This window comes from Penaeus japonicus, unplaced genomic scaffold (genome assembly GCF_977035675.1).
Source record: "Penaeus japonicus unplaced genomic scaffold, GWHDUDI00000001_assembly GWHDUDI00000029, whole genome shotgun sequence".
NCBI classification, from domain to species: Eukaryota; Metazoa; Arthropoda; class Malacostraca; order Decapoda; family Penaeidae; genus Penaeus; species Penaeus japonicus.
The window spans coordinates 21,136,487-21,146,486 of NW_028234431.1; the positions used below are offsets into that span (position 1 = coordinate 21,136,487).

The following is a 10,000-nucleotide window of genomic DNA, read 5'->3' on the forward strand; positions in this document are numbered from 1 at the left end:
GTGGGAGGTTGGGTCTGGAAGAGAGGACGAGAGAAGGGGTTGAGATGGGGGTGGAGTGGGAGTGCGGGGGTGGCGGTGGGGTGGGGGTGGAGTGGGAGGTGGGGTCTGGAAGAGAGGACGAGAGAAGGGGTTGAGATGGGGGTGGAGTGGGAGTGCGGGGTGGCGGTGGGATGGGGGTGGCGTGGAGGTGGGGTCTGGAAGAGAGGACGAGAGAAGGGGTTGAGATGGGGGTGGAGTGGGAGTGCGGGGTGGCGGTGGGGTGGGGTGGAGTGGGAGGTGGGGTCTGGAAGAGAGGACGAGAGAAGGGGTTGAGATGGGGGTGGAGTGGGAGTGCGGGGGTGGCGGTGGGGTGGGGGTGGAGTGGGAGGTGGGGTCTGGAAGAGAGGACGAGAGAAGGGGTTGAGATGGGGGTGGAGTGGGAGTGCGGGGGTGGCGGTGGGGTGGGGGTGGAGTGGGAGGTGGGGTCTGGAAGAGAGGACGAGAGAAGGGGTTGAGATGGGGGTGGAGTGGGAGTGCGGGGGTGGCGGGGGGTGGGGGTGGAGTGGGAGGTTGGGTCTGGAAGAGAGGACGAGAGAAGGGGTTGAGATGGGGGTGGAGTGGGAGTGCGGGGGTGGCGGTGGGGTGGGGGGGGAGTGGAGGTGGGTCTGGGAGAGAGGACGAGAGAAGGGTTGGGATGGGGGTGGAGTGGGAGTGCGGGGGTGGTGGGTAGGTGGGGGTGGAGTGGAGGTGAAGGTGGAAGGAGAGGGAGGAGGAAGTGGGTGATGAGGTGGGGGTGGAGTGGAGGTGGAGTGGAGGTGGAGGTGAGGTGGAGGTGGAGGTGGAGGTGAGTGGAAGAGAGGACGAGAGAAGGGGTTGAGGAGAGGTGGAGTGGGTGGAGGAGGTGGGGGTGGAGGTGAGGTGGAGGTGAGGGAGGTGGAGGTGAAGGAGGTGGAGGTGGAGGTGAGGAGGGGGGTGGAGGGGTGGTAGAGAAGGTAGAGGGGGTGGAGTGAAGGAGAGGTGAGGTGGAGGTGGAGGTGGAGGTGAGGGGTGAAGTAGAGGTGGAGGTGGAGGTGAGTGGAGGTGGGGAGGTGGAGGTGGAGTGAGGAGGAGAGGAGGTGGAGGGGTGAATGAGGTGGAGGGAGTGGTGGTGGAGGAGTGGAGGGTGGAGGTGAGGTGGAGGTGGAGGTGAGGAGGAGGTGGAGGTGAGTAGGTGAGGAGAGGTGGAAGTGGAGGTGAAGGTGAGGGGAGAGGTGGAGGTGGAGGTAGAGGTGGAAGTGGAGGTGAAGGTGGAGGTAGAGGTGGAGGTAGAGGTGGAGGTGAAGGGAGAGTGAGGTGAAGGGAGGTGGAGGTGGAGAGGGTGAGGTGAGGTGGAAGTGGAGGTGAAGGTGAGAGGTGGAGGAGGAGGTGAGGAGGAGGTAAGGAGGTGAGGTGGAGTGGGAGAGGAGGTGGAGGTGAAGAAAAAGGGAAAGGTGGAGGTAGAGGTGAAGGGAGAGGTAGAGGTGGAGGTAGAGGTGAAGGTGGAAGTAGAGGTGGAGGTGAAAGAAGAGGTGGAGGTGAAGGTGGAGATGGAGATGGAGGAAGAGGCGGAGATGAAGGTGGAGGTGGAGGAAGAGGTGGAGGTAGAGGTGGAGGTAGAGGTGGAGGTGGAGGTGGAGGTGGAGGTGGAGGTGGAGGTGGAGGTGGAGGTGGAGGTGGAGGTGGAGGTGGAGGTGAAGGGAGAGGTGGAGGTGGAGGTGGAGGTGGAGGTGGAGGTGGAGGTGGAGGTGTAGGTAGAGGTGGAGGTGGAGGTGAAGGGAGAGGTGGAGGTGGAGGTGGAGGTGAAGGCAAAGGGGAAAGGGAGGTGGAAGTGGAGGTGGAGGTGAAGGGAGAGGTGGAGGTGGAGGTGGAGGTGGAGGCAAAGGGGAAAGGGTGGAGGTGGAAGTGGAGATGGAGGTGAAGGGAGAGGTGGAGGTGGAGGTGGAGGAAGAGGTGAAGGTGGAGGTAGAGGTGGAGGTGGAGGCAAAGGAGAAAGGGAGGTGGAAGTGGAGGTGGAAGTAGAGGTGGAGGTGGAGGAAGAGGTGAAGGTGGAGGTAGAGGTGGAGGTGAAGGGAGAGGTGGAGGTGGAGGTGGAGGTGGAAGTGGTGGTGGTGGTGGTGACGGTGGTGGTGTTGATGATAAGGATGATGTTGATGATCCTTATGATCCTTATTACTTCTTATCATGATGATCATCATTATCAGATATTATTATCATTCTCTAAACTATCATTGTAATCATTATCATAGCTTTTTATTATCATATTTTTTTTCCAATTATTACGGTGCTTTTAAGTAGGCTTAACATAATATCATCCTCAATATCATCACTATTATTGCTATTAATACCACTATCATCTCACAATTACTGTAATTATCCTTGTTATCATTATATTTTATCATCATCATTATTCTTATCATTATCATCATAATTGTCATCATTATCAATATATTCATCATCCTTATTATCATCATCCTTATCATTATTATCATTATCATCATAATTATTACTATTGTTATTATCATCATCATTACATAACTATCCTCATTACCATTATTATTAGCTTTTTTATTATCATTATCCTTCTCATCATAGTTACTAATCTCGATAAAAACAGAATTATCATCATTGCAAATTTAGCCATGTGGATGGAAATTTAGATATTTTGATCTTTAGGTTGATTCTGGAACATGACATAATGCTTTGGATGCGGGAAAGAGAGATAGAGCGAAAAAGAGGAGACATTTGAAAAAAAAGAAAAAAAAAACAACTTTCAAACTGACATTCATACAAATTTAAAGTAAAAAAAAAAATAGGTCCGGCACTTCTAATAAAAGATTATGGAAATAAAATTGATGTTATTCAAATTCACAGCTTACAATATGAACTAAACATTAATCTCTGGAGTAAATATCATATGAGTTAATATACAGCAGTTGCATATCCGAAACAGCCAAAAATGTTTTCTGATCAAACTTCTATATAAATTATATCTCAATCTATGACTTTCATCATATATTGAATAAGAATTCATCAGAATTATAGGAATCATTTCCAGTGCATGAAAGTTGAGAAATAAATCATAATATCTGTAACGAAAATATTATTTTTTTGCATATTTGAACATTCATCAATTTCTAGAAATGGATGAAAGTCGGAAAATGTAATATGATAATGTAATGTAATAAATATATAGTATGGAATTAAGTAAGAGAGAAAGGAATTCGCAAGCAAAGCCTAATGTCAGTGCATGTTTGTTTGTGCGTATGGTTGTGTGTGTATGTGTGTGTGTGTGTGTGTGTGTGTTTGGTCTTGCTTACATGCTGCTAACATGTATGTATTCCCATTCATGTATGTGTATATGTGTGTATGGATCTGCGTGTGCTAATGTGTGTGCGTGTGCAAATATGTATGTGTACGAGTGTTAAATAATGAGAAAGTTGGGCATAAATTTCACGGAGTAGTAGTCAGCAAGGACTTAAAAAGGCCAACTTGTCACACACATCAGTCTCGCTGCCTTTCAAGAGCAAATGAGAAAAAAAGGAAAAAGGTTGCTTTTCATATTTCCGCAAAGGATTACATGTTTTTTTTTCTTCTGTCTCTTGATTCGTCAGGAAAAAATAAAAGAAATCCAGACTTTTTTTTCTCGCAAATTACGAGACAGCGCGAGACAACCAGGACAGCGCAGAGAGTAAATTGGTTTATGCATAAATATTTTCATTTTCTCGCTTTTCCCCCTCTCTCTCTCCGTTACCCTCTCCTTTTTCCTTTCCCACAATTCCTCCATCTCCTTTTCCCCTTCCCTCCCTCCGTCTTTCCTGCTCTTCCTCCTTCATCCCTTCTATCTCCTTTTCACCCTTCACACTCTCCATCCCTCTCCATCTCTCCATTTTCTCTCCCTCCCCTTCCCATATTCCCTCCCTCCTCCATTCTCACTCTCTCACTCTCCCCTTTCCCTTTTCCTTTCCTCCCTCCCTCCCCCTTTTTCACTAGAAAGTGTTTACGTATTCACACCATACCACTTCCAGTCTTGAGGAGAGGGACATGTTTCCCGCCTGGCGCCCCTAAGAACAATTAAGAAAGGAGAATGTAAAATTGTGGAATTCATTTCAAGTTTTACATTTTCCTCCACATTCTTTTGTTCTTCTGTTGACATATGTGTGTGTGTGTTTTCTGTCTGCCTGTTTGTCCGTCCGTCCGTCCTTCCGTCCGTCTATCTGTCCGTCTCTCTCTCTCTCTCTCTCTCTCTCTCTCTCTCTCTCTCTCTCTCTCTCTCTCTCTCTCTCTCTCTCTCTCTCTCTCTCTCTCTCTCTCTCTCTCTCTCTCTCTCTCTCTCTCTCTCTCTCTCTCTCTCTCTCTCTCTCTCTCTCTCTCTCTCTCTCTCTCTCTCTCTCTCAGTAAACACAACGGAAGCAGCATAAGGCAGGAGCAAGAAAGCAAGAGAAATGCCAAAACCCAAGAGCAAATGGGTTGATGGATTGTGGACTTTCCTTAATTGTGTTTACTTCGAAAGCTGAAATATTACGTAAAATGGACGAGCGTAAACCTTGGTTTTACTTCTCGTTCGCAATCTATCTGTCTAGCTCTTTCGCCCGACCGGCTGTGTCATTTTTCCTCTCTCATATCGACCTCTCGTTTTATGATCTCTCTCTCTCTCTCTCTCTCTCTCTCTCTCTCTCTCTCTCTCTCTCTCTCTCTCTCTCTCTCTCTCTCTCTCTCTCTCTCTCTTCCTCTTCCTCTTCCTCTTCCTCTTCCTCTTCCTCTTCCTCTTCCTCTTCCTCTTCCTCTTCCTCTCCCTCTCCCTCTCCCTCTCCCTCTCCCTCTCCCTCTCCCTCTCCCTCTCCCTCTTCCTCTTCCTCTTCCTTTCCCTGTTCCTCTCCCTCTCTCACAGTTATTTTTTACTTTGTCATTAGCAATTACTATCAATGTTTGTACTCATATCACCATTATTTTCTTTGCCTTTGTTACCATTTAAATTACCAACATCCCTTCTCCCCCTCCCTCCACTCCTCCTTTTCCATTTGTATCCCTCTTCCTCTTTCTCTTCTTCCCTCCCTTTCTCCTATCCTCTCCGCCCCTTCCTCCACTCCTCCTCTGCCTATTATATCTCTCTCCCTCCCTCCTTCCTTTCCTCCTCTCCCCCTTCCCTTTCTGCCACCACCACCTCTTACACTTTCTCCTCCTCCTTCTTCTTCTCGCCCTCCCTTTTTCTTCTCCTCCTCCTCCTCCTGCTCCTCCTCCTTCGCCTCCTCCTTCTGCTCCTCCTCCTTCGTCGCCTCCTCCTCCTCCTCCTCCTCCTCCTCCTCCTCCTCCTCCTCCTCCTCCTCCTCTTCCTCCTCTTCCTCCTCTTCCTCCTCTTCCACCTCTTCCTCCTTTCCTCCTTCCTTTCCTCCTTCCCTCCCTTCCTCCCTTCCTCCCTCCTGCTCCTCGCTCCCTTCCTCCTTCGCCTCCTCCTCCTTCGCCTCCTCCTCCTCCTCTTCCTCTTCCTCCTCTTTCTCTTCCTCCTCCTCTTCCTCCTCTTCCTCCTTCCCTCCCTTCCTCCCTCCTGCTCCTCCCCCTCCTATCTACCCCTTCCCATCACAAAAGACAACTCTGAAACTTCCCTAAACTGATATGAACTTGACTGAGGCTTTTGGGGATTATGCTTTATCATCGGTATGAGACGAAACCCTACCTCCCCCCGCCCCCCCCTCATCCTATACCCGCTCCACCTTCTCTTCTTTCTCCTCCTCTTTCTTCTCTTTCTTCTCCCCAATACTTCTCTTCTTCTTTGATCTCCCTCTTCTCCCTTTTTCCATCTTCTTTCAATTCCTTCCTCCCCCTCTTTCTCTTCTCCCTATGCCTCTTCTCTCTCCTCTATCCTTTTTCTTCAATCTCCTCCCTCCTCCTCCTCCTCCTCCTCCTCCTCCTCCTTATCCTTATCCTCTTGTTTTCATCTTCTCCTTTTCCTCGTCTTTCTTCTCATTCCTTCTCATCCTCTTCCTCTTCTTACATCTCCTTTCTCCTCCTCCTCTTTCTCGTCTTTCTTCTCATTCCTCCTCCTCCTTGTCTTTCATCTTCCTCCTCCTCCTCCCCCTCCTCTTCCTCGTCTTTCTTCTCATTCCTCCTCCTCCTCGTCTTTCATCTTCCTCCTCCTCCTCCCCCTCCTCTTTCTCGTGTTTCTTCTCATTCCTCCTCCTCCTCGTCTTTCATCTTCTACATCCTCCTCCCCCTCCTCTTCCTCGTCTTTCTTCTCATTCTTCCTCCTCCTCGTCTTTCATCTTCCACCTCCTCCTCCCCCTCCTCTTTCCCGTCTTTTCTTTAATTCCTCTTCTTCCTTTTTTCGTTTCCTTCTTTTCCTCTTCTTCCTCCTCCACTTGTTTTTGCCGTTGTTGTTGCTCTTCTTTTTTATTGTTCTTTCTCTTCCTTCTCCTTCGTCCACTTTCGTTATTTATTGGTGTCCTTCACATTCTTTTCCTTTCTCATCATTTTTTTTTCTTCTCTCTCTCTGTCACCTACTATTTTTTTCGTCCTCCTCCACTTTTGTTTTCTTTTGTCTAATTTTTGTATGTTTTTTTTATTTGCTTGTTTAATATATCTTGTATACATGTTTTCTCTTTTTTCTTTTTTTTTCTCTCCTGAATGTTTTTATTTTCCTCAAAGGCATATGAGTGTGTACGTGCGCGCGCAGGTGTCTGTGTGTGTGTGTGTGTGTGTGTGTGTGTGTGTGTGTGTGTGTGTGTGTGTGTGTGTGTGTGTGTGTGTGTGTGTGTGTGTGTGTGTGTGTGTGCGCATGAATGGTTTGCGAAGGTCTGCTCGTGGTGCACCCATGCCTGTGTGTATGTATGTGTTCAAGAGCCATTACGCCTCAAGCACCCGCGCAATTAGTGTCTCAGAGTGACTAATGCGGTCGTCCATAACCAACTTTCCCGCCATTTGTCATCCGCGTCCACACAGCGCCGGTTCTTCTGCATTACTTCGGCCATGTGGTGCGCGCGCTCTCGGCCGAGGCTGCGTGCTGGCTCTCGTGGGACGCGGGTCTATTTCGGAAATTTTCGTTTTGTGTTAGATGGTTAAAGAGGAAAAAGGGGAGGAAAAAAAGGAAGTGTGCTTGCAAAACAAAAGGGAAGGGGGAAGTGATGTGTGTTTGGGTGGGTAGGACAAGTAGGAAGTGTTTGGGGTTGTGCTCGATGCGTTTTTGTTTCTGCGTGTGCTCTAGTGTAAGTGTGTTTGTTGGTTTATATTCGTGTGTGTGTGTTTTATCGTATACATGCGTTTGTTAAGGTTTTCTTTTGTCTATTTGTGTCTAAGAGTATGCACTCGTACGTGCGTGCTTGCGTGAGTTTCTTGACGTCCTTATGTGAGTCCCTAACGTGTCTGATTGTTATACCATAGAGCCAAAATAAGCTTCCCTTTCTTCCATCTACCCTACCATAACAAAGACAAATGAATAAAGGAAGGAGGGGGGGGGGCACACACACTACAGAACATAAAATGGCCACATACAAAAGCAGAAATTAAAACATAGGCAAAACAAATAAATACAAAGAGCAAAAAGAAGGAAAAGACCTATTCCCTCCACCACACACTCCGCCGAAGTCACTCATCCACATCCAATCTAATCTTGGCCTTTCGTGGAAATTTAAGCCAGGATAATAGCGCAAGGTAAGGCCGATAAATAGCACAATGCCCCCTTGAAGTGGACATTAGTCGGCGACAAGGGGCGACGAGGCCAATCACGGAGAAATATTAGATCTTTTAAAATTTAAAGTCCGGAATAAACCGTGTGATTTTTTTCTTTTCTTTTCTTTTCTTTTTTTTCAAAATCAAGGGCGTGTTTTTGTGGCTATTCATGGATTTGGTGCTGTTATTTTATTGTCAATAGAGAAAATTCCGTAATGATGTAGTTTTTGTTTTAGGAACAGGAGAGACACGGCTAAATTCAAAATGGAAACTGAATATACAGATAAAATAAAGTCACTCGTATCCCTCTCAACAGGAGCTTCCCACATCAAAGAAAACGGGAATCTGACTCGCATCCGCTTAGTAAGGATAACTTACCTTTACACGGACAGAATCCTTTGCATGCAACATGGACGTTGGCTTCATGTATGCAATTGTGATAGTGCAGGCGGCATAGAGAGGAGTATGTTCTGTTGTCGGAGCCACAGAGGAACACTGGCCTCACCACAGGACATGAGGGACACTGCCTGGAACGACAAAAGTACAAAATTACTTTTTAAATCTTAGACAATATTTTGGGTACCTGAAATCGTTAAGATCCGTTTCATAAAATGTAAAAGATGATACTTTGCCATCTTATTTAAGTCATTTCTTCGCTGTCTTGAAAATACTGTATAAAATAACTACATATATTTACAAATGTATATTTTAATTCACGGCATAAATGAAAATCAATCATAGTTTCACAGTCAACAATCTTTTTCCTATCGTAACACAATAAAAGACATCTACATCATCACCACAACACCACCAATCATCATTCTCATCATCACCTAAATCTTTAACCTTACCCTCGTCCTCAACCCAAGGAGAGATCACGATCATCCTAACCACTCGTTTACAAATTAGTCTCCCTCCTCAAAGGTCACGTGACATAGGAGAGGAGTCCTACCCCCCCCCCCTAACCTCTATATCTCCCCCTCGCCCCCCCACCCCACCCCCGGTAGCGTCGTGGTTGTCATGGCAACGGCGATGGGCCTCCGAGGTGTGCGTGCCAGAAAGTCTGTTCAGGAAATGGTGGGATGAGACTAGTTTGGTCGAATGCTTTTGTGATGGGACCAAATAAAGTTAGTTTCAGTCAATTGGTTTTCTTTGCTGGCGCGCGCGTGTGTGTTTATATATGTAGTGGGTGAGGCGGTGAAGAGCTTGCCTTTAGTTCCGTCGCTTGATTCCGGTATACAGGTTGGATTTGGGGCGCCGTGGCTTGGGGAAAATAGGATTAGTTTGGTTGATTGATTTCCTGGGGAGAGCGTGTGGGTATATTTCAGGTTGTTTGATTCGGTTTGGCAGTTCAATCTCTCTCTCTCTCTCTCTCTCTCTCTCTCTCTCTCTCTCTCTCTCTCTCTCTCTCTCTCTCTCTCTCTCTCTCTCTCTCTCTCTCTCTCTCTCTCTCTCTCTCTCTCTCTCTCTCTCTCTCTCTCTCTCTCTCTCTCTCTCTCTCTCTCTCTCTCTCTCTTTCTCCTTCTCAATGTTTCTCTCTCTCTCTCTCCCTCTACCCCCCACCCCCCTCTCTCTCTCTCTCTCTCTCTCTTTCTTTCTCTCTCTCTCTTTCTTTCTTTTCTCTCTCTCTCTCTCTCTCTCTCTCTCTCTCTCTCTCTCTCTCTCTCTCTCTCTCTCTCTCTCTCTCTCTCTCTCTCTCTCTCTCTCTCTCTCTCTCTCTCTCTCTCTCTCTCTCTCTCCTCTCTCTCTCTCTCTCTCTCTCTCTCTCTCTCTCTCTCTCTCTCTCTCTCTCTCTCTCTCTCTCTCTCTCTCTCTCTCCCTCCCTCTCTCTCTCCCTCTCTCTCTCTCTTTCTTTCTCTCTCTCTCTTTCTTAATTTCTGTCTCACTGTCCATCTGTCAGTTTGTCTCTCGCTGTCCTCTCCCCTCCCTCTCTTCTCTTCTCCCTCCCTCTCTCCTCCCTCCCTTCCTCCTTCCTCCCTATTTCCTTCCTCCCTCCTCCCTCCTCCCTCCCTCTCTTCTCCCTCTCCTTGTTCCCTTCTTCTTCCCTCTCTTCCCCATCCCTCCCCTCTCCCCTCCCCTTCCATCTCCTTACCTCTCCGTCTTCTTCCCTCTCCCTCTCCTTCCCCGTTTCTCTTCTCTCCCCTCTCTCCCTCTCTTTTCCCTTGCCCTTCTTCCCTCTCCCTCTCCCTCCCCCTCCTCCTCCTCCATTCCCTCTCCCTCTCCCTTTTTCCTCCCCCTTTTCTACCTCCCCCTTTTTCTCACCTCCCCCCTACCCCACCCCCACCTCTCCTTGCTGTCATCTCTATCAAGATCAAATGGGGGTAGTTCAGGCGATTGGTTTTGT

At 47.9% G+C, this 10,000-nt stretch overlaps 1 protein-coding gene across 2 annotated transcripts in view; it reads right to left on the reverse strand.

Moving 5' to 3' along the window:
• Cow (Proteoglycan Cow) overlaps nucleotides 1-10,000 on the reverse strand; it is a 334,513-nt gene that overhangs the window by 10,799 nt on the left and 313,714 nt on the right. For both annotated transcript variants that reach the window (XM_086554039.1, XM_086554040.1), the window contains exon 5: nucleotides 8,035-8,183. In XM_086554039.1, coding sequence (XP_086410165.1) covers nucleotides 8,035-8,183 — 149 coding nt within the window. The remainder of the gene's footprint in view (nucleotides 1-8,034; nucleotides 8,184-10,000) is intronic.